Here is a 24,287-nt window from a genome sequence, read left to right as displayed (position 1 = left end):
CTTTTCAAAAAAGTTGCCACGTTCAGTCATCAGAATGCTGTTTTCCTCATCCATAAGAATAACTTTGCTCACAGAGCTGTATTGAGGTGTTTGTGAAATTAGAGAAAGTAATCAAATGCTCTGTACTTACTAGGTTGGCATTTGTAAACTAATTTCCTTCTTGTCCATCCCCCGGGGATATAGCTATTTCTGGTCCTTTCCACCTGTCCTCTTTCTAAAGTTTTGTGGATATTTATTTACGAAAGGTTACAAAACAAAAGCAATAGAACCTTCCCATCCCCACTCAATAAAAATTTGTAATATCGGATATGATATTTCAAAGCACAGCTACTGGAGAATTTTACTCCTCCCTTTTGAGAATCTCTGGTCTAGTTGCCGAGTTAAGTCAAATACAGGGCAAGCTATGTCCAATCCTATGATACCAAAGCAGTACGCAAAAGCATGAATGAACAATAGGGTTAGCTCTACCAGGAGATATTTGAAAGAGGAGCTTGTTTATCAAAATGAATGTCTAATTGGTGTAATGTATATGAGGGAGACTTTTTGAGTATAGAGTCTTCTGGTATTCTTTGTGTATCAGGGGGCCTTGCTTCCCCCAAATAGTTTGACAGAGAAAAGTCTGAGACAAAAATATACATTTGTATAGGGATTTGAATTCTGTTTTCATGTATTTTATTTTTAAATTTTTTGTTTTGTTTTGTTCTTTGAGAGCATGCGTGCATGCAACCAGGAGAGGGGGCAGAGAGAGAAGGAGAGAGAGAAAATTCCTAGCAGGTGCCACACTGTCAGCGCAGAGCCTGATGTGGTGTTTGAACCCATAAACCATGAGGTCATGACCTGAGCTGAAACCAGGAGTCTGACACTTAACTGACTGAGCCACTCAGGCACTTGTTTTCATATATATTATTTAATTCTCCCAATAGCTCAATGAGATCAGTGCAGGGACTGGGAGGGGCATTTAAGAGGCCTACCCCACAATATATGACAAGCAAGATGGAACCTTCAGTTTGTTGATTTCGGTCTATCCCATTTACTGTGCAATAGGCTTCCAGAAGCACCACTTCCATTATTTCAAGACCAAACTTTCTTTCTCTTTTTTAATGTTTATTGTTGAGGGGGAGGGGCAGAGAGAGAGAGAGGATCTGAAACAGGCTCTGCTGACAGCAGACAGCTTGATGTGGGGCTGGAACTCAGGAACCATGACATGACCAGAGCCAAGTCAGTTGACTGGACTTTTGATAGTCATGAAAGTTGCAAACACCTGGAACTCCCAATTCAGTAATTAATTGGTCCCTTTTGTTATTGATGAGTAGTTCTGTTTTGAAATTGAAATGTCTTTTCCCAGCTTCCTGTAAGGAATATTGTGAGGGGATCTTGGTAGAGAGCTAGGACTAGCGGCTGGAGAAATGATAGAGGTTGCAGGCTGTGTTAGAATACTGCACATGGTGAGTGGGGACAGTGCAGGGCCTGCTGAAGGGGCGGAGAAAATCTAGCCTGGAAGGAGAAAGCCAGAAAGCTGTGCAAAGGGAAGGGGAGCGCAGCACAGATGCTCCCCGGGGCCCGGAGCAGCTCTGCTGCACATGCTTAAGATGGCTCTGAGGAGATAATCTGTGTAGTGTGACCTCTGAACTTCCGGATCGAGGTAACATGAGAAAAAGTTCAAGTTGAAGATTGGAGCTGGGCCTGACTTGCAGATCACATCCACCCATGAAGCATAGTACAGCAGATGGTCATAAGGAGTCTGAGTCAGCCCAAGATAGGTTTAGTTGTGCCCCTGTACACTTGCGAAGTTGGAAAAGTTTCTATGAGAAGACTTCAGATCTGCTGTCTAAACTATTAATATTCACTGGTCAGAGAACTCAGAATGACTGGTTGGCTCTCCTGTCTTCAGCATTACTCAGTAAGGAATCTGCGCGGATACTACTAGTTTTCTGAGAACTCTTGAAAGGAAGCTGGGAACAGGTGGCTGACCTAGACAAATTTGGAATGTGAATACACTGATTTTAATACATACTCCCTTCAGTATTTGTTATGGATGTTTCTGGATATTCATATCATATTTCAGTATGTTTTTTATTATTTAAACTTTTTTTTTAAATTTAGTTTGAGAGAAACAAAGACAGTACAAGTCAGAGGGGCAGAGAGAGAGAGGGAGACAGAGAATCCCAAGCATGCTCTGTGCTGCCAACGCAGAGCCTGGCATAGGGCTTGAACCCACAAAACCATGAGATTATGACGTATGCCAAAACCAGGAGTCAGACACTTAATCGACTGAGTCACCCAGGTGCCCCCAGTATAATTAAAAAAAATTTTTTTTAAGGTTTATTTACTTTTGACAGAGAGCGGCAGAATATGAGTAGGGGAAGGGCAGAGAGTAGACGAAGAATCTGAAGCAGGCTCTAGACTGAGCTGTCAGCAAAGAGCCTCATATGGGGCTTGAACTCATGGAGCCCGTAATACCATGACTTGAGCCGAAGTAGGACACTTAACCAACTGAGCCACCCAGGTGCCCCTGATTTTTTTTTTTATAGACTCAATTTATAGTTCTGATCGTGTCAGACCTCTGTTCAAAAGTCTCTAGTGGTTCCCCACTGTCTGATACTCACATAATAAAACTAGTCTCTCTACATTGGGTGTTTGCTTTGTGTTAGAAACTTCTGTAAGCTTTTTTACATTTGTTAGCTCGCTGAGTTTTTACAATAACCTATGTAGGTGATTTTATTATTTCCATTTTATAGATACAGCATAAAGATTTTAAATAAGATTGCCCAGAACACATAGCCAATAAGTAGTAAATTTGATATATAAACTCAGGTAGCTTAATTTCAGAGTCCTTACTCTTGTGTACATAAAACAAAGACTAGTCTTCCTGAACTAGGATTGAAGATTCTGACTCTGCCTTTGTAGCCTTAGTATCCATGACTACAAGACACACAAGGCCATCTTGCCTTCTGGTGATCCTAGATTCTGTATTGTTTTGATTTCATCCATTACTTTGCACACTGCAAATTTGCTCATGTGAGTTTCTCTCATTAGAAGATTTTCTTCCTTCCATTTTTCCCATTCATAGCCGAGCCCTGCTGTGTAGAACTGTGGTCATTTGCTTATTTCTTTCCACTAAAGCACAGATTTCTTGAGATTCAAGATAAATTGTTCATCATTCAGGTCCAACATTGCAACCTGTAAAATGCCTTGTACATAATGTGTGTTAAATAAATGAATACATATGTATATTTAGGTAAAAAGGAATTTGGTAATCATTTTTAGTCCACTGGTTTTCACAGTGCACTTGGTGGTCTTTGGAAAGAAAACAAATAAAAAGCTCACGGGGTTACCCCAGACCAAATAAATCATATTCTCTGGAGGTGGGGCCTGAGCCTCATTTGAAGGACATATAATCACATGCTTGAGAATCACTGATCAGGCTTAAAAGTGTGCTTGATATTTGGGGTGAGAAGTGGAGGTTCAGAATAATGATTTGGTCAGTTGTGCGTGAGAAATCACATTGTGTTACTAACTGCATCTCTTGTGTAGCCACTAATTTTATAGGAGATTATTTGTTGCACCTCAGCAGTTTTGCTGTTAAGTATATCATAAGACTGCGATTAATTAGTACATAATAGATTGTATTGACCTGGAAAAGTGTTCATTTCTTGCAAACACTTTGGACATCTTTTATTTTTTTTTTAATTTTTAATTTTTTTTTAATGTTTATTCATTTTTGAGCATAAGAGACGTAGTGTGAGTGGAGAAGGGGCAGAGAGAGAGGGAAACACAGAATCTGAAGCAGGCTCCGGGCTCTGAGCTGACTTGGGGCTCGAACTCAAGAACCATGAGATCATGATCTGAGCTAAAGTCAGATGCTCAGCCAACTGAGCCACCCAGGTACCCCCTGCCTTGGATATTTTTTAGATAGATAAACCATTACTTGCCTGAAATAATGGTATGATCCCTGACTTTTGAGATGGTGTTGGATGACTTATCATCATATTTCCCATTGAGGAAATTGGCGAAGCTGAGTAAGTAGTTGTCTTGTCTCCCGTCACTGACTGTTTTCAATAGCTGTTCTATTTTTTTTTTTAACTTTTTAATGTTTATTTTTGAGAAAAAGAGAGACAGCGTGAGTGGGGGGTGGGGGTAGAGAGAGGAAGACACAGAATCTGAAGCGGGACTTGAACTCAAGAACTGGGAGATTATGACCTGAGCTGAAGTCAGATGCTTAATTATCCAGCTGAGCCACCCAGTCACCCCAGTAACTGTTCTTTTTAAGATATTAAGTGCCCAGAGTATGTGTGGTGTTGCCCATGTCAGTCTAGGGATAAAGCATTTTGTGAAGGAGTCACTTTACGTTTCTTCTACTCACTTTGTTTTATCTTGTCCTCAAAATCACTCTAGCAGGAAAGCCGAGCAGCTAGGATTAGTCCTATTTTACAGACTAAGATCCCAAACTAGTAGAAGCTCAGGAACTCGGGTCATGTCTTTAGTAAGTGTTGAAGCTGGAATCGAAACCCATGATTCCTTACATCTAACCCAGTGCCCTTTTCACTACTCTCTAGAACAGCTTCGTGTTGAGTAAGGCTCTACAGAGTGCACAGGATCTGGGTCATCTTTGAGGAGTTCACGCAGAAAGCACCTGAAGTAGAATGTTAGAAATAAAGTACAGCAACAGGCAGTTTGGCTACATGTGTCAGGAACCTTAAGATGTTTAATTGCCATTCACCTCCTAATGTGTCTCTGGAAATCTAAAATAATATGATATTTTTTTTAAAAAAGAATGTAAACTGTTACTTAAGAGTGAAGAAACTGGGAACAGCATGTTCAACAGGAGGAGGGATAAGGAAATTTTGGTATATCCTTGTGATGTATATTATGTAACTATTTAAAATAGAAAAATTAGTGACTGGAAAATGCTTATGAACTTACGCTAAGGGAAAGGTGTCAATTACAAGTAAACAGAGTATGAAGGAGAATAAAATATATGATGATAGGTATCTGCATGGAAAATGTTAGCAGTATCTAAATCTGGTTGGTGGGATCAGAAGTCACTTCCTTTTTAAAAAAAAAAAATGCCTTTTTTCATCCCCCCCCTTCAGTGATTGTCTATTTTATAGTTAGTAAAACTTACCTTTTAATAAAAGATTATGAAAAAGCCTTGGTAGAAAAAAAAATTTTCCAGTGTTGCCAGTGTTGCTTGGTGATTATGTCATGGCTTAGAAAGCTCTAGTATAAATACTAAGCAGTTAACATGTTGTCACTGCTTTTTTGATCAGCTTAGGCCAGGGTACCAGACTTTTAGTGACTTTAAAATTGGAGTATATTTTATTGTTTTATTGTGAGGAAAAACTTATGTCCTGTTAGAATTTTTGTGTGTGTATTTTATATTAGCACATGAGAACATTTTTAAAAAATGAAATTGGAGTAAATCTTGAGAAATCAGGAAACCTTCCCACTACTGTCACCCTGTTAAATAATCAGCTGCCCAAAGGCAGAGTGTAAAAAGTATAACCATGCTTTACTTTTCATAACAAAATTTAGATGGTGGACTTTGCTAGAAATTATTTCGGTATATTAGCCTGTATTGTTTTCTTCTTTGTGATAACTTTGTGGCCATAAGATGAAGACGATTTACTATTTGTTTACATTTCCCATGATTATTCTTCATCTTTTTGGAAATAAGCTATTCAGAAGGATAGGTATCTTTATTATGGCTAGGTACCTAGTTCTCATAAAGAAGACAACATTTTGGGGCACCTGGGTGGCACAGTTGGCTAAGCATCGGGCTCTTGATTTCGGCTCAGGTCATGATCTTACAGTCAGGAGTTTGAGCCTCACAGTGAGTTCTGTGCACTGACTGTGTAGAGCCTGCTTGGGATTCTTCCTCCCTCCCCCTTTCTGTCCCTCCCCTGCTCACATGCTCTCTGGCTCTCTCAAAATAAATAAACTTAAAAAGAAAAAAAGAAAACATAGCATTTTAATTTTTTTTTAATTAAACATAGGCATTTTAAGAAATTGTTTCTTCAAGGTCCTTCAGAGAATGCCGTTTTAAGAATGTTAAACGTGTTTACTTTCAGAGATGAGAAAACAACACAGTTGGTAAATAGAGAAATTGAAATAGAATCTTCAGAAAATAAAAAAGAATATTCCTTCAGTCATTTAATTTGATGAAAATTTGTTAATTTTCTTTTAAATTTGAAGATACAAGTTGAAAAAATGGTTTTGTCAGTCTCTGTATTTGGGTCTCAGAGTTACTAGGTTAAAGAAGTAAAAGTATAAAGGGGCTATTATTCTTTTAAAGAAAGGACTTTTAGAAATTCAAATATGAATCCTTTGGGATCTGGGTGTAATTTGGTACTGACTCCTTGGTCATAGCCCAAGAAATCTGGGAGTCTGTCTGGTCTGAGGGATTTGAGGGGGATACGGAATGCAATGTATGATTAAGTGAAAGAAACAACAATAGGCGTCTCTGATGGATTTTATACTTCCATAATCTCCAGATCACATGAGTGACTTTTTTTTCTATGTTATTTTTATTTGAAGTCGGAGCACCATAACATGGTGTGGGAAGTGAAGACAAATCAGATGCCTAATGCAGTACAGAAACTCCTGCTGGTGATGGACAAGAGACCTTCAGGAATGAATGACTCCCTGGAGTTGCTGCAGTGCACTGAGAACTTGCCATCCTCCCCCGGATACAACTCCTGTGATGAGCACATGGAGCTTGGTAAACAAAATTCAAAGCGTTGTAGGAATCTGAGTTTCATACTTTCATGGTTAGCCAGCTTCCCCACCTGCCTTCAACTGCTTACAAGTCCCTGACGTTTTTGTACCTTGGAATTTTCGGTGTTCTCTTATTATTGCTCATAAGATAATATTTAAAACCAACATAACTTTGGGCTGTTTATGGTTATCATAGGATCTCATTTACAAATTATCAAATGAAACTACTGCTGTGGGTAAAGGTTGGGCTGTTAAATACCTCTGGAAAATCCTGTGAGTGACTCATGTTCCTTTCGAAATGTCCCTGTGAGCTGGATGGTTTATTGGTCTGCCTGGGAAGTCACAGTGGACCCTTGAAACTTGGGGATCTGGCCTTTGCATTTGTCACTGCTGCCGAGCTGCTTTGCGAGGTGCAGCCTGCAGAGGTGCCTCGGTTTGGTAATGTAGGATTTGGGATGGTAATGCTGCGAGGTTGGTGTTGATGAGTAAACAGCCAACTGAGTGAGCAGGGCCTGCTGCCCTGTCCATTCAGGTTGGCTTTGTCTGCGTTTAATACGCGGTTTTCCTCTGTGTTCACAAGACCCTTGAGAAGCTGTGATGATCCGCACATGTAACTGTGTCACGTGCTACCATAGAGGAGTTGCTCTTTGGGAATTGGGAGATCCTGAAGGTCTTGGGACATAACCTGCTTGAACGCCAAGGGGTTGCTAGGTCCCAGTACTCATGGCCTGGTGGGTGCTGGTTAGTGAGGAACACCAGTTTATTCAGGCAGTTGATGCTTCACCGTTATAGTTTAGTGTCAGGAGGAAGTCAGAAGTCAGGGCCAAGGGTTGTCAAAAAAAAAAAAACCCAAAAAAACGCATACCACTCCTACTTCAGTTTGAAAGTAGTTAATTCCTTAGCTGGAAAGACAGATGAGCCCTTGGCACACCACAAATAAAGATGTGATGGTCAAGAAGGTGGTGGGCTGCAAGGGAAGAGAGATAGCTACACCAGTGAGAGAGTTACGGAGGTGATTTCTTAGGGTTCCTGCTGTTCAGCAAAAGGGGGAGGAGGCCTTCAAGTCGGTTTTCTGAATGGATATTCTGAATCAGGGCATCTGAGTTAAGACATCTCAGCTTTAATAGGCTGTTCTGAGATGTCTTCCTGAATAGGAATGGTCTGCAAATACATTCTTCATAACAGGTTAGGAGGACTCCCAAGACTAGAAGAGTTTCCGGGCTGATATATTGAAGAGACCTCGGGATTGGTAGTTTGTTGTAGGTGTGTGTTTCATAAAGATTTTTTAAGGCCTGCGAGATGCTTTTTCTCCCCTCGGTTTGTTTTCTTTCTTTTTTTTTAATACACTCTCTTTAGAATTCGGTCTTCCTTAGTGTTTGTATCTGTGGCATGCATGGGGCTTAGGAACACACATTTAAGAAAAAATAACCAACAGATATTATTGAGTGTAGAATTTCTCAGTCAAAAGAAATAATAGTAAAGTTGAATAAGTAGTACCTAAACCTTATAATATGATGTTAATCTCATCTTTGAAAATTGTCCTCAGTATTGCAGTAATCTTCTATAACAGGGTGATGAAGCATATGAATAAGTATATATAATATGCCTTTTTCCTCATTAAACATGTTAACATAAAAATGTTTCAGTGGTATATGGATTAATCCCAGGTAAACTTTAAAAAAAAATCAAAATACATAACTCGTTTTTTTTCGGTCTGTGAAAGGTTGTAATCACAAGTCATTAATACATTTATATTTGTTAAGTTTATTTTTCCATCAGGCTATATTGACTCTTGAATGTATAAGGCATCATTTTTTAATGACATTTTTTAATGAAACTTGTTTCATTCAAGAAAACATTTCAAATTTATACTTCTCACAAAATTAATTAGCCAAATTTAAGGACTCCTCTTCCAACTGTAGTTATAATATTGTTCCCTGTGTTAGTAATTTCCTTTTTATAATTTTGAGTGTGCTTATTTGCAGATGACCTTCCTGAACTTCAGGCTGTTCAAAGTGACCCTACCCAATCTGCCATATACCAGCTAAATTCAGATGTTTCACATCAAGAGTATCCAAGACCATCTTGGAACCAAAATACCTCAGACATATCAGAAAATACCTATGGTGAAAATGAGGTGGATTGGCTCACAGAATTAGCAAATATCGCCACCAGTCCACAGAGTCCACTCATGCAGTGCTCATTCTACAACAGGTGGGAGTGCTGGCTATATTTTTATTGAAAACTATCATTACAGAGAGCTACTTTTTTTTAATTTTAAAAGTAATAATGTTATTACCCATCTAATGAATGGTTTACTGAAATTAGAATTTAAGTGCTTAGAATTGAGCTCACTTTTATAGTGATTGTAGAGCTATTTCACCTAGTATTATGATTTCATACTTTGAAAAGCAGATAAAAGTGAGGACCTGTGTGGCTCAGTCAGTTGAGCGCCTGACTTCCGTTCAGGTCATGATCTGACAGCTCATGAGTTCGAGCCTCAAGTTGGGCTCTACACTGACTTTGTATCCTCTGTCTCCTTTTCTTTCTGCACCCCCCTCCCCCAAATAAATAAACATAAAGAAAAGTGATCAGAGAGAGTCAAAAATATTTGTAAATGTTTTAAAGTCCTCAAAAAAGTAAACCACACCAAGAAATACTTTTATTGTATATTTATGCTTAGAGAAATGAAAATTATACTTGTCTAAAGAACCATGATTATAATAAACATTCTATTTTAAAATTTTATCAACCTTGAGTTTAGTTCCTTTTGGTCCTAGGTTTATTTTCTTCCACAGTGTATGTTATTTACCTGTTGTGAAAACTAAAATTGCTAATACTATAAAATCTCCAGCTTGGGGTGCCTGTGTGGCTTAGTCAATTGAGTATCCGACTTTGGGTCAGGTCATGAGCTCACGGTTTGTGGGTTCAAGCCCCACATTGGGCTCTGCTGACTGCTAGCTCAGAGCCTGGAGCCTGCCTCTGATTTTGTGTTTCTTTCTCTCTCTGCCCCTCCCCTGTTCATGCTCTGTCTCTGTCTCTCAAAAATAAATAAATGTAAAAAAAATTTTTTTGTAAATCTCAAGCTTAAAAAAAGTGGACTCCTGTTGGTAAAACCCACTGTTTCATGTACTCACACCAGAGGACTAGAGTTTTCGCAGATGAGTTGCTGTGCTGTGAAATTAGGGAAGCTTCAAACTAAAATTCCTGGAGACCTAGGTGGATAATATTTCATTAATTATACTTAACATTAGGAAGTTTTCTATGTAAAACGACCTAGATAAACATAATAGTTTGTAGGGGAGAGAAGTGCCCGATTTGTATTCCCGGGGGTAGATAGACCATAGCCTACACAAGAGGATGTAGGAATAACTGAATTTTGGTAGTGCTTCTGACTTACTGTAATTCTTTGCTAACGAATAAACTTTTTATGTGGGAAGCCCTGGTTTTCTTGTAACGCATTAGATTATACTGTTTTTCTTCTGTTCAGCGGGATATTGGTCTTGATTAGGGCAAATTCAGTTTAGTTAACTGAATTTTTCAGTTTAATTCCATGAAAATTTCCCAGAAAGAAAAAGTAGTCAAAAAGCTAAAAATTTGTTGACAGTTACAAAAACAAACCCTCATTTTCCCATTGGGCTTTCTTTTTCCCTAATTTAGAGATAACACTTCTTTTAATAGTAAACTTAGGAGAATTAATAATAGATTTCATGGAAAGTTGAGTAAACCCTTAAGGAAGGTAATTGATATAAATAAAAACGTAAGTAAAGGAATATCTTTCTTAAGGTACAAATTTATTCTCTGCAGTGTTTTGTTTTTTTTTTTAATTTTTTTTTTTTTTTTTTTGAGAGAGACAGAGCAAGAGTGGGAGAGGGGCAGCAAGAGAGGGAGACAGAATGGGAAGTAGGCTCCAGGCTCCGAGCTGTCAGCAGAGTCCTGTTGCTGGGCTCAAACGCACAAACTTTGAGATTATGACCCCTGAGCTGAAGTTGGATGCTTAACTGACTGAGCCACCCAGGTGCCCTTCTCTGCAGCATTTTCTGTGCTTCCCGTCTTCCTAGGGAACAAGACCAAGAGTCACGCACTGCTGTCTTGCCTGCCTTCTAACCCTCTTAGTGGCTGTTATGTTCCTTCCTGTAGTGTGTTAAACTTTGTTAATTATTGAGCTTTAGAAGTCATAACTGTACAGTACCAAGGGGTTGAGGACAGGTAAAAGTTACATTACCCATGCATAGATAGAGGGATGGAGGGACCCTGTTGGTATTTTAGACACATGTGGCCTGTTAATTTTTATAGAACATTTAGGCCATATACATTTTAGAACGTTGTATCGTTACTTCTCTTTAAATGGTTAAGCAGAAGAACTGATCAACCCGTTTTATTAGTCACGAGGGCAGGATGTATACTTAAGGAATTTTTAGCAGTTTGGCCAGTACAGATCTAAATGTTTAATAAAAGGAAGAAATGGGGCAAAGATGAAACATTAAGTATTTGTCATTTGAAATCCAAAATTGATGGGAGAGTGTGCTAAAACGCTTGGAAATTTGAGGGGTTTTTATTTAAGAAGTGATAGGAACCTGAAGGCAAAAGTATAGTTTTATGGACTTTAATCTGAAGTAACTTCTGCAAAGGTATAATGAAAAAGTGTTAATGAGGATAAAATAAAAATTGAGAGGCTAACAAAATTTCTCAGGGAATAAGGGAAGAATCAGAAAGGAAGATATCTCTCTCCCTTTTTAAAAGCGAGGTAGCCCAGACCTGCATATATTTTTTTCTGTTAAGGACCAGATTCCTATTTGGCATCTCTGTCCTGATCAGGGACCCTCGGGGCTGGTTGGTCTCCCTGACCCTGCAGTCTTTTTCTCTGCTGCTTTCCAGGCTCCTGAGCACAGTGCACGTCCTGGGCGCCCTGACTGGGCATGCTGCTTTAATGTTACCCCTCCTGGGAACAATTGACTTTTATCAAAGATGATCCTATGGGAAAATAACTAGCCTTATGAGTGGATGGTTTTCGACAGGTGTGTTTCAGGAAATATGAAGTGGTGTCCAGTTACAGGAAGTTGCAGATAGGCTCCTTTCTGCTAGAATAAGTTTAAGCATTGTAATGCCTCAGGTTCATTTTATCTGCTCAGTGACAGGTAGTTGGCAGATGGAGGGTTCGGTGTCGATCACATTAGGCTGAGATGCCCTGTTCATACTGACGGCAGCGAAGTAGAAGAGAGAAGTGGACAGGGAGCCTGCACCTTACCCGTCTTGTCTGTATATATACTCGCTGATACAAAAATGGGTGAATAAGTGAAAGCAACTTGGAATTTAAAGTACACGGAAAAATAAGAAAAAAGAACAGTATTTAAAATGAGCAAAGAGGGCTTGGGTAAGAAGCTAAGGAACTGAATGAAATCCTGATGTCTTTACTAGTGTTTTCCATAGGTGTCTTCTATGTGATAATGTTGATATTATGAATATGAAGTTTTTTTTTTTTTATCAAAAGGAAAGATCTGCTTTAAGGATCTCTGCTTTATGGTTAAAACTACTTCCCTGTTTTAGATCATCTCCTGTACACATCATAGCTACTAGCAAAAGTTTACATTCCTATGCGCGCCCTCCACCGGTGTCCTCTTCTAAGAGCGAGCCAGACTTCCCTCATCATCACTGGAAGGAGGAAACCCCAGTCAGACACGAAAGGGTGAGTTTATGCACGAGATTAAACTTTACAAAGTTTGCACAGCACTGAAATATGTTGACTTCTCTTTTCTGTGAAGTCCTTTTGAAGCCTGTGCAGATGGGAAATTGTCTCCTCACTCTGCTGGTGATCTGGCTTAGATTTTATGTCCAGGTCTGTAAACTGTTAGCAAAGTTTGTTACCAGTAGGAACATTTATTTAACTAAAACATCCAGAAACTTCAGCTTTCAAAGGCATATTTTTCCCAAGTTTACAAGTGTTTAAGTTATCCACTAATGAGAAAGAGCCTGAAACCTTGACATAAAGACAGATACTAACAAAATGTTACAAAATGAAAACGTTTCTAATATTTTTCTCCATAGGCAAATAGTGAGTCAGAATCTGGCATTTTCTGCATGTCCTCCCTCTCAGATGATGATGATTTGGGATGGTGCAATTCCTGGCCTTCAACTGCTTGGCACTGTTTTTTGAAAGGTAAAAAAAAAAATAATTGAATTTTTGCAGCTTACTTGTGTACACTCTAGTCACATACCTAATATTTGTTTTTCTACTTAAACTTTAGGCACACGACTGTGCTTTCATAAGGGAAGCAAAAAGGAATGGCAGGATGTTGAAGATTTTGCTAGAACCGAAGGCTGCGATAATGAGGAAGATCTCCAAGTGGGCACTCACAAGGTTGATTTAAAATTCGTAAAACTTTTCTCAAATCTTTCAGAAGGAAGCATAGACTTATTATTAATCTATGGGAGTATCCTCCACTTACTTTCATATTTAAGGGGCACCTTATGTTTCAGGTGGAGGTTTTGTGACTGTGTTACTGCCTAGCCAGGTAGAGGCAGCAGTGGCTTTAGGTTTAACTTTGTGATTATGCTTTCTTAGATGGGAAAAAGGTGTACTCCTTAGCTCTTTTTATCCACTTCACATTGTGGGAAACAAAACTGACACTTAAAAAACAATGAATGGGGGCGCCTGGGTGGCTCAGTCGGTTAAGCATCCAACTTCGGCTCAGGTCATGATCTTGCAATTTGTGAGTTCGATCCCCTTTTTGGGCTATGCTGACAGCTCAGAGCCTGGAGCCTGCTTCGGATTCTGTGTCTCCCTTTCTCCTTGCCCCTCCCCCCGTCATACTCTGTCTCTGTCTCAAAAATAAACATTGAAAAGAATTAAAATACAATGAACAAATGAATGAAGGCTTTTTATCTTAGGTAATGTACAAAGTGGTCAATTCCCAAATGGATAATTGATGTTACTTTTTAGATGACCCCATAAAACATTGGCATTTTTTAAATTGATAAGCAGAAGCAGTAGTTAGGATAAATCTCGGTTGATACCTTTAAAATCTTAATCATTGAAATCTTTTAATTTCTCCATCTCCACTGTAGGCAGAGGAATTGGGCATGTGAAGTGTGCTTGTTTAAAATTCCTGTTTTGATCGTGCTGTTGTTACTATTAGGTCTCTGGTCTTGGAGTCCGGAAACCTGGGCTCTCTTTCTGGTTCTCCTAGCAACTTTCTGTGTGACTGATGTTGGCAGATTGTTGTCCCCACTATGTGTGGGCTCCCTGACCTGAAAATCAGATTGGATTCGTTTTGAGATCTCAGCTCTAAGAATGAGACGATCTTGTAACGTGGCTGTGGCCTCCACCTGCATGTTGGACACCTGCACATGAGTCACAGTCACATGAGTCATTCCTGCTCAGCTTATTAGTATAACCAAGCCTGGACTCACCTTTTCTTCCCCTTCCTGCCTACTTCTTCTCCCTTCTCTTAAAGGTATTGTTGGGCTTCTTGACTGACAGGTTGACAACCAAGAAGTGGACTGTCTCCGCCTCCCCTTCATATTCAGTGGGTCACTTCTCTTTCCTTCAGGGTGTTTCACAGTCCTCCTCACTCACTCACTCTCTACCTCTTCCATGTGCTCCTGTCCTAAGGATCGGACACAATAGCTAGCTGTTGGAATGTTGGTCTCCTTTGTTATTTTCTGTGACTTTAAGGGTAGGAATCAGGTGTTAGTGTGTTTTCAGAACCTAGCACCTGGCATGTGCCAGCTGCTCAATAAATAACAATTGTGTTTAAATTTAGCCCCATCCTGCCCCCATGGCGCTTGTCCATTTAAGACTGATGGGTTTCTCTCATATCTTCAAATAAACTGAAAACTAGAGGCAGCTTTTATCCTGCAAACTTTAGCTTCATCTTAAAGTTGACAGTGATTAGTAAAAATACTTGAACCACTTTCAGTGCCCTCTCAAAGAAACGTTTAAGCACTTCACCCCTCCTGAAGACTCCTTTACCTACTAACTGGCCTCTCCTTTTCAGTCTTCTTTGCTGCACTTCTGAACCCCTCCGGTAGTTTTAGCAAATTGCACTCTCCAGAGAAGTTGCTGGTTTTGCCTGTTCCTGGGATAAGGCATGTTCTCCTGCCTTCTGGGTTTCATTCTTTTAAGCCTGGTTCCAGTGGGAACTGAACACTCTGCCTCATCTCTCTCAGAGATAACACCTCGCTGTATCAAGTGCATTAGCGTTGTTACATTTCAGTGCTTATTCCAGTCTGTTCGGCATTACAGTGACTTATATACGTGCCTTTCTTCCCTACTGGGCCGAAAGCAAGGACCCTAACACAGGGATCCTGTCTTGTTTATTTTACTTTTTCTACAGACTCTTACACATAATAGAAACTTCATTATGTGTTCAATTAAATATTGCCTGTTTGTTCACTCTGTGCATGTATTTTCAGGGCTATGGTTCAGATGGTCTAAAGTTGTTATCACATGAAGAAAGTGTATCATTTGGCGAGTCTGTACTGAAGTTGACTTTTGATCCTGGTACAGTAGAAGATGGCTTACTTACTGTAGAGTGTAAGCTGGATCACCCTTTCTATGTTAAAAATAAAGGTAGGGTGTCAATTTGAATTTATGGTAACTGTTTAAAGAAATCTTCTTAAATCTAGAACTATGTCTTGTGACATAATTCTTTGATGATTAAGAAAAAACTTGAAGGGCACCTTCAAACTACATAGAACTACCATAGAAAGGGCCTTGTAACACCAACTCATGGTGCTTTAGGGTCTTGGCAGTAGTCAGGCGGGGATCTACTTCCTGTGGGTATGAACTCAGACGTTCAGGTAGCGTACTATATAAGCAGCTCTATGTTACCTTGGTATCCTTGGGGGGAATGGAATATTCTGGTAATTGTACTGAAATCACTTTTCAGAGATTTGTTATACTAACACCATGTTAACAATAATTCAGAGGCTATCTCGTGGTCTCATAATCACCTGTTATTATCTTGTAAATTGATGGAAGTGTTGATTGATAGAATCTGTACATTAAGGCTGAATCAGACTAGTTTTGGAGAGCTTCGCACTGCTTAAGGGAAATGCTTGAACTTGCTTTGTGGAAAAGATACAAGACGTGTTAAAAATCTGCTGACACTTAAGTACTAACCTGTTTTCAAGGCTCAGAAGTGGAAGGGCTGTTGTAGAACAAATAATTAGGGCTCCTGTGTCAATCCCAGTCATTTACGTAATTGTTGTTTGATTTGATGTTGTAGGTTGGTCATCATTTTATCCAAGCCTGACTGTGGTACAGCATGGCATTCCGTGTTGTGAGATCCATGTTGGTGATGTCTGTCTACCTCCCGGACACCCCGATGCCATTAATTTTGATGATTCAGGTGTTTTTGATACATTTAAAAGGTAATAATGGATTCTTGACCTGTTTTAACATAACCTCTCTGTCGGCTGTGAGTCAGATATTTAGGAGACTAAACCTCAAAGGTTCAAAGATTAAATGAAAACATTTGGTAATTAATGTAAAATAATAGTTCCAGGGGCGTTTTACACAGAGTAGTCACATAGGAAAACCATGACTTCATAAAACATTTGGTATTGGATTAGGAAAAATACCACATGTTACGTGACCAAGAACTAAATGGACCAGCTTTGATAGTTATTACATGTATGGAAAACTGCAGAATCTGGCCATTGTAACCAGTCCTTAAGTCTCTTAGTGGTGTTTTTTTTTGGTTTTTTTTTGGGGGGGTGGTGGGGCGTACTTAACCATCCTTTTCTTTCCGTAACTATATCTTTCTTTATTCATTTTGACCAAGGGCATTTGTATCATGAATTAACAAATAGTAAAAATAGCAAAAATTTGACATTTGGAAAATCTTAGAGAGGGAAGGGATTTTTCAGATACTCTCTTGCTGGTCCAAACAAGTGCCCGTGTGTCCGGATGCTTGAGGGGGTTGTGGGGCTGTCTTGGTGTGTTCTGGTCTCAGCACTGACAGGCCCGCGTCCTGGGAAACCCCGCAGGCCTGGCTACACCTGGGCAGTTGTCACCCTACTCCCAGAAGGTATCCAGAGGAAGTCTGTAGGTATCTGGGATTTTAAAACTCATTTTTTCTCATGTTTATTCTTGAGGTGGGGGTGGGGGGAGAGAGCGTGTGCAAGTGGGGGAGGGGCAGAGAAAGAGACACAGAACCGGAAGCAGGCTCCGGGCGCTGAGCTGTCAGCACAGAGCCCGATGCAGGGCTCGAACCCACAAACTGTGAGATCATGACCCGAGTTGAAGTTGGACACTTAAGCTACTGGGCCACCTAGGCGCCCTCTTTAAGATAATTATTAAGTTCATAGGCATTAAGTAGAGAAGTCAGAATTCCTGCTGGCTTACAGGTTTTATTTATTTCATTTAATGTAATAAAACATAAGGTTAATATATTTTTATTTTGAAAGGATATGTGCGGCTGTTATTTTAAAAAAGCACCTAGCACAGATTATATGCTCAGGAGACATCTGCAGATTACAACCTAAATGCTCTTTGGTTACATCTCTCATACACTCTGTTCTTTTTACAAATTCAAGAGAAATGAGGTGGTTTTGAGGTCTGATACACTCTTAGGATATAGGTCAGTGATATCTCTTATGTTTTGGTGGGAATATTCTAGAGATAGAAAAACTTTGGAAGATAGTATGGCTTTATCATTTTTTTTTACGTTTATTTATTTTGAGAGAGAGAGTGAGCAGGGGAAGGTCAGAGAGAGAGAGGAACAGAGAGAATCCCAAGCAAGCTCTGTGCCGTCAGCTCAGACCCCGATGAAGAGCTCGATCCCACAAACCGTGAGATCGTGACCTGAGCCAGTTATCAAGAGTCAGACACCTGACCGACTGAGCCACCCAGGCTCCCCTAATTTGGCTTTTTCTTAGAATACGGAGTATCAGCAATTCCATTCCTCTGCGTGTGTGCTCTAGAGAAGTAAGTCCTTACGGACACGCAGCAGGAGAGGTGGGAGGGCGTCATAGCTGTGTTGCTCAGGATCACAAAAATGTGGAAACAGTGCAACATTAGGTAGAAAATGAATGAGCCAAAGCCAGACGTTTTGAAACATGGGTCAATTTTAGAAATAATGTTAAGTAAAATTAGTCTCAAATATATGGTAGAATTCCATTTTTGGGGGGTATGGAGTCACATATTCTTTGGAAATGTATCTAATAAAATTATAAATCTAATTACATTTATACAGTTTTTACTTAGTGTACACAATATACATTATATAGTTACGCTGGGGACCCCCAGGACCATCCCCGGTTCAGTGATGTACCAGGATGGCTCACAGCGTTCATTGTGTGTCACACCCCTGCCTAGGATGTCTTCTAGGCACAGGATATGAAGTGGAATCCTGAGAAGGGAAGGCGCGTGGGGGGAAGCGCGAAGAAGCCGGGCCCCCAGGCCTCCTCCCAGCGTGTCACACAGTCATGTGCTTATTTCTCCCAGCAGTGCGCTGTTACAACAGGGGTGAACCGGCGTCTGCCGGGGAAGTTGTTACACACTCAGCACCAGGGTTTTACTGGGAGCTGGTCACACAGGCTGCCTCTCCTTGCGTGTCCCCAAATTCCAAACTTCCGAAAAAGCAAAGCAGGTGTTTAGGGCCAGCGGTGTTTGTACAGAGTTGAGGCACAGTGGGCTGTTCTTACCAGGGTGGGAATGATGAGAACCCTCCTGAACTCCTGACTCTAGGTGCTAGTCCAGGGCCAGCCTTTTAAGGATACCCTCAAAAGGGTAGCAGTCCGGCCCTCCATGTTACATGTATGTAACAAAACGTTGACATGCTACATGTTGATACATTTGACATTAACATAATCAGTGCTACTATAATAATATAATGCTATTATATGAACATTATACTTCTATGATTATACTTCTGTTTATGAATAATGTATTTTTATAATACAATTATTGAAAAGAGTAAGGGGATGGTTATTTCTAGGGGTGGCAAATGTGGAACTTTGTGAGAGCAGAAGTAGTCTATTTCTTAATTAGGTTGTTCACTCCTTTGTACACTTTAACATAAAAGTTAAATACATTTCCTACTTATCAAGTATTGCATAGTGCAAAACTTCTTTTAGGTGAAAACAACGCTAGCCTGCCTTTTCCAGTTGGTAGGTTCTCATCACTTGGTTATATTGAATAGCAGTCACTCCTAAGATGACCTTGGACATTGGTCTCATTTTGCTGTGGAGTGACTTTCTGCTCCTAAAGGAATGGAAAATGGGCAGTTTGATCTAGGAGAAAAGAAACCATGACAGAGTTGAGAAGCATGAAGTGGACTGAATTTTCACTGTGGATTAGATTATGACTTGGTGGGTTAAGGGAAATGCTGGCATAAGGAGGGCAAGGAAGGGAAGGCAGGCAGGAAGAAACACGTGTCCAAAAGAGAACCCCAGGGGCAGTCTGGAGCTTTGGGGCCAGCTCTTGGGTCCTGCTGTCCAGGGAGGGACGGCTGAGTAGATTTTAGCTTGCTAAGGACCGGAAGTCAGCTGCAGATGACCTCTTAAACACGATTTCCAGTTCATTTGTAGAAAGGAAGTGTCTATGTGGGAGCATGATTTGAAGAAGCCCATTCGAGACACAGAACTGAGGCCACTCTTCTGGACATCAAGCAGGTTTCAGACTGTCTTTCTGCCTGTGAAGTTAGCATTTCTGTTCAAGTGATAGAATTTAACTCCTGAGTGTCCAGTGTGTACCAGGTGCAGCACACGTGTTGGCGTACTTAATCTGCACTATCCTGTGAGATTATAGCCTCACTTTACCAGAGGTGGGGGAGGGGGTGGCGGTTAAAGAACAGAAACAGCCATTAGTATCAGAACCAAGATTCAAGTCTGTATCCTCTAGAGATTCCAAATTTTGTGTTCTAGTTGCCAATCTAGGCTATTTCTACAATAATAATCCATACTCCAAAGAAGACCTGCTCTGTGCCAGCCTCTGCCCTAGGTTTTCTAGACACTGTTTTGTCAGCTCTGCAGCACCGCATGGCACGTGTTCAGTTTAGAGATGACCGACACTGTGGGGTTGGTTTGACCTGCCCAGGGCATTCTCCTGGAAGGTGGAAGAGGGGGGTTTTGAACCACTTAAAATTTTACATTATTATGTATTCCAGAGCTTTTTGTACCTTTTCAGTTAGTCATCAGATACTTGACAGCCTAGTGTATGTGTTTGCATGGGGATTTAAGATCTGTTAAGACATGGGCCTGCCTCTTTGCTTCCAGTCTAGAGGAGGAAATGGATTAGTGACGGTGTGTGGTGGTGTGTGTGTGTTGAGGGAGAGGCATTGTGCCTGGTAGGAGCAGGAGCTCTGGAGCTGGGACGCCTGGATTCGGATCCTAGCTTTGCAGTAGATTTGCTGTGGAAGCTGGGGTAAGTCAGTGAACTTTCCTATGGCTTTAAAAAAAATCTGCAAAATGAGAATAATGTTGAAAAGTAGATTAAAGTCAGTGCCTGTAACTATGATTAATAGACATAACACTACTGTGGAGTTTTTAAGAATAGCAAGTAGGAGGGTGTCTGGGTGGCTCATTTGGTTAAGCCTGCAACTCTTGATCTTGACTCAGGTCATGATAGCATAGCTTGTGGGATCAAGGCCTGTACTGGGCTCTGCACTGACAGCTCAGAGCCTGCTTGGGATTCTTTCTCTCCTCTCTCTGTCCCTCGCCTGTTGGAGCCCACTCCCTCCCTACCTCTCCTCCACCTTCAAAAATAAGGAAACTTTAAAAAAGTAGAAAAAAAAATTAGTGAAGGTGGGAAAGGGTATTTGAGCTTAAGGAATAATAGAAGGGAGAAAAAGTGGAGGCATGAAACAAGGCACCTTTCAGGAACTACTCATGGAAGGAGAATGAATTCTTTTCTAACCTTTTTTTTTAAAGAGTATTTTTTGGGGCACCTGGGTGGCTCAGTTAAGCATCCAACTTCAGCTCAGGTCATGACCTTGTGGTTTGTGGGTTCAAGCCCCATGTCAGGCTCTGTGCTGACAGCTCAGAGCCTGGAGCCTGCTTCGGATTTTGTCTTCCTCTCTCTCTGCCCCTCTCCTGCTAGTGCTCTGTTTCTGTCTCAGTCTCTCTCAAAAGTAAACATTAAATAAATTTTTAAAAAAGATTTAAAAAAGCATATTTATTTATTTTGAGATAGAAGAGCACGTGCGCAAATGGGGGGAGGGGCAGAGAGAGTGGGAGAAAGAGGATCCCAAGCGCACTCTGTGTTGTCAGCAGGGACCTGATATGGGGCCTCAACTTCCCAAACCGGGAGATCATGACCTGATCAAAACCAAGAGTCAGACACTTAACTGAGCCACCCAGGCGCCCCAAGGAGAAAGAGGTCTGAGTGTAGCAGAAGAGAAAGCTTTTTGTAGACATTCTGTGTAATATTTTAATGTTATAGTCCTATCAAAGTCCTGAATCCTGTGACTGAATATTTCAAACTACTGTAAGTTGTATCCATAATGGAAATTGAGGACAGTTACATTTGTACCACTAGATGGTAGAGTTTTCAAATTCCAGTAATTAGCTTGCGTCTATTTAAATCTTTTGGTATTTCAAATTATAATTAAATACTTCCTTCAGTGGAGATGAATAATTTTGTGTCAGGTTCATTTATAATGCTTGTTTAGTTTTTTTTATTGCATATGGGAGGGGCTTGAGATCGCAAAAATTGTTTCTTTGATGTAATCCTGACTGTTGAGCATTGATTGGCTGATTTTGGCATCATATTTATTTCATGTAATTCCTTTAAAAACCCACATGTTGTATGGCTGATAGTTAGTAGAAGTCGTTTTTATTGTGTGCAGTGACTGGCACCAGCCTCATGCACTTTGCTCTCTCCATCTGTCTCTGGAATAATTCCTCCTCCCCTATTGCTGTGTCCTTAGGCAGATACTGTTTCTGAAGCTAATATCAACCTGTTTTGATGTATTACCAGAATTTCTGTTTCAGGGAGAGAAGTAGGGGCTGGATTTAGAATAAAAGGCTTTCCTGTTAAGGGAAAAAGTAGAAGCCGTAGGCATTAACACAGTTGGAACAAAAGAAATCTTTTGACAGTTGTAATCTTTAGGCTGTCTACACCAGCTCTGCGTCTCAGGTAATGTTTTCAATTGATCTGATTATTGTGTGTTCACCGAGAGGTCAGCCAGTGGCAAGGCGGGGGACCATGGTTTGGTGAGGAAAGCTAGAGCTTTGTAGGTGGACAGGTCTGGGTCTGGATCTAGTAGCTGTATGGCCTTGGCTGAAAATACATTTTCCTTCTTAGCGTGTTTCTTTATATAAAGAGAGGCTAATGATGCTCACGAAGAAGCTGGTTGGGAAGAAAAGGTTAGTACAGATAGCTTATTTCCATGCCTGTGCGAACCGAACATACTAAACAAAATAGGCCCTTGCCTGATACACTGTGGGGTGTTACCTTCAAGTTACTGGGCTGTGTTATGACAGATGAATGGCCTTCAGGGGAGACTGACGTCGGTATGACTGTTCTGACCTAAACAATCAAAAAATTGTTAGGTTCTTTTAGTTGTATCCAATCATTCTTGACTGTCCTTTCCTGACACTTGGTCTTGTACAGCAGCTAGTCCTAGGCCTGGTATTCATATGCCTGCCACTCCAATTTAATTTTCTAGCTTTAGGCTTCTGTAGGCCAAGAAATCAGATGATCCAATTTGTCAAAAAGTGAATCTAAAGTAGTAATTAAGTGGGTTGTGTGGGATCTGGAGGAGGTACTTGCAGTGAATAAAGTGCGTGGATTTTCTTTTGGGGGGTTTGAAGTCTTTTTTAACTTCTGTACTCTGCAGATTAAAAAAAATAATTTTAGTGCATACACAAGCTTTCATCTTTGAAGCAGTTGTCAATGGGGAAGGTGGTTAAAAATCATAGGGAAAAAACACTGAAGTTTTTCAATCAGATACTAAGGATTTTTAATCGTATTTTTATAAATTGATAATTGAGTTAAAGCCCTGTGAATGATTTTTCCTTAGCTATGACTTCACGCCTCTGGACTCCTCTGCAGTCTACGTGTTAAGCAGCATGGCTCGTCAGCGCCGCGCGTCTCTGTCTTGTGCGGGGCCCACAGGCCAGGACTTTGCGAGATCTGGACTCAGTAAGACGTGTGGCTCCTCGGGCTCCTCACAGCTGTCTCCCAGTTCGTTGTGCGCGAAAGCTGACAAGACCCACAGCTCAGGGACGGCGAGTGCCGCTTCTCCTAACAAGTGCAAGAGACCAATGAATGCCTTCATGCTTTTTGCCAAAAAATACAGAGTTGAATATACTCAGATGTATCCAGGGAAAGATAACAGGTAAAAACTGTATGGGGAATCTGATAGTGCACTCTTCTGTGCAGCACGCAGGAACTGGGAGACTCAAGTAAACTTCTCCTTCAGTAGCTTTTATGATCAAATTCTTGTGTTCTTAGGTTGACTTTGAAAAGTTAGAGTGGAATTTTTAGCATCATGTTTAAAATAGTTTATTTAAAGTTTAAGTTTATACTTAGAGTTTAAGTATAAAATAGTTTAACTATTTTATAATACCTAGAGGGATAATTTGGTTACCTGGGTGGGTAAGGATCCAGCTTCTAAAATAATACTAAGTGGCGTTCGCCTGTTAGAAGACACAGTTCTAACAACTAACAGTCCCGTCTTTATAGAAAAGTTTCTCGTGTCAGATCCCGTGTCTCTCCTCTAAGCCTGTGTCATACATACTGTGGAAGGTGCAGGTATTGGCGGTTTGTAGTCTTTTGACAATCGTGGTAATTATTACCACCTGCCGGAGACTAAATGTACTGGTGGCATCAGTGAGACCCAGGGATGAAATCCATGCTGGTCCTCCTGCCCTGCTGCGTGTGGTCCTAGCCCATCTCTGAGTCCGCCGCTGCTCACTCCCTCCCAAACCAGCCTCCCTCTCCAGGGGCTGAAATGACTTCTAGTCTCCCTAGTTTCCTAAACATCAAAACTATTGTTTCCCATTACCCTTGATGTCATGAGCAAAGTCACATGATTGTCTACCTAAAATAACTGAGTCTGAATGTCTCATCAGTGTAACTGATAGAGGTACAGGGAACTGACACAGTTTCAGGTCAACGTTACATGCTATTTGTAGATTCCATAACAGCCTTGCCACACAACATTTACTTAACATCCATCACCGCACCGTTACAGATTTTTCACATAGGAGAGTTGCTAAGATCCGCTCTCACAACTTCCAGAAGTACAAAACCGTGCGACTGAACACTGCAGCTCCTTACCTCGCCCCAACTCCTGTTCTGTAACTGCAGGGTTGTACCTTCTGACCCCCTTCTCCCATTGCATCCAGCCCCCCACCCCTAGCCTCTGGCAACCACTAAACTGTTCTCACGAGCTTTAATTTTTTAAGTATTTACATTTTAAAAAGAGAAACTTCTCCAACCAAATGCACCTCTCATTGGAGAATTGATACCTAAATATTTCTTAACAACTTGACTGGTAAGTGCGTCAACCATTATGTGGTACCTTTAACCCAACGACTGTAAAAAGTGCTTTTTGTTCTACTAAAGGAGGACCTAGTACAGGGTTTAATTCCACCGACTTACTGAAAAATACACC

The 24,287-nt window shown here is 40.6% G+C and overlaps 1 protein-coding gene across 3 annotated transcripts in view; it reads left to right on the top strand.

Moving 5' to 3' along the window:
* Positions 1-24,287, top strand: part of HBP1 (HMG-box transcription factor 1) — a 30,175-nt gene that overhangs the window by 2,236 nt on the left and 3,652 nt on the right. For 2 of the 3 annotated variants that reach the window (XM_029927180.1, XM_029927193.1), the window contains exons 2-9: positions 6,538-6,721; positions 8,703-8,931; positions 12,265-12,403; positions 12,763-12,874; positions 12,963-13,075; positions 15,133-15,289; positions 15,948-16,092; positions 22,689-23,006. In XM_029927180.1, coding sequence (XP_029783040.1) covers positions 6,538-6,721; positions 8,703-8,931; positions 12,265-12,403; positions 12,763-12,874; positions 12,963-13,075; positions 15,133-15,289; positions 15,948-16,092; positions 22,689-23,006 — 1,397 coding nt within the window. The remainder of the gene's footprint in view (positions 1-6,537; positions 6,722-8,702; positions 8,932-12,264; positions 12,404-12,762; positions 12,875-12,962; positions 13,076-15,132; positions 15,290-15,947; positions 16,093-22,688; positions 23,007-24,287) is intronic. The other variant, XM_029927189.1, reaches the window with a different exon arrangement.

Source organism: Suricata suricatta, chromosome 2, assembly GCF_006229205.1.
Source record: "Suricata suricatta isolate VVHF042 chromosome 2, meerkat_22Aug2017_6uvM2_HiC, whole genome shotgun sequence".
In the NCBI taxonomy this organism is placed as follows: Eukaryota; Metazoa; Chordata; class Mammalia; order Carnivora; family Herpestidae; genus Suricata; species Suricata suricatta.
The sequence above is the reverse complement of the archived record's forward strand: the minus strand, read 5'-3'. Positions and strand labels throughout refer to the sequence as shown.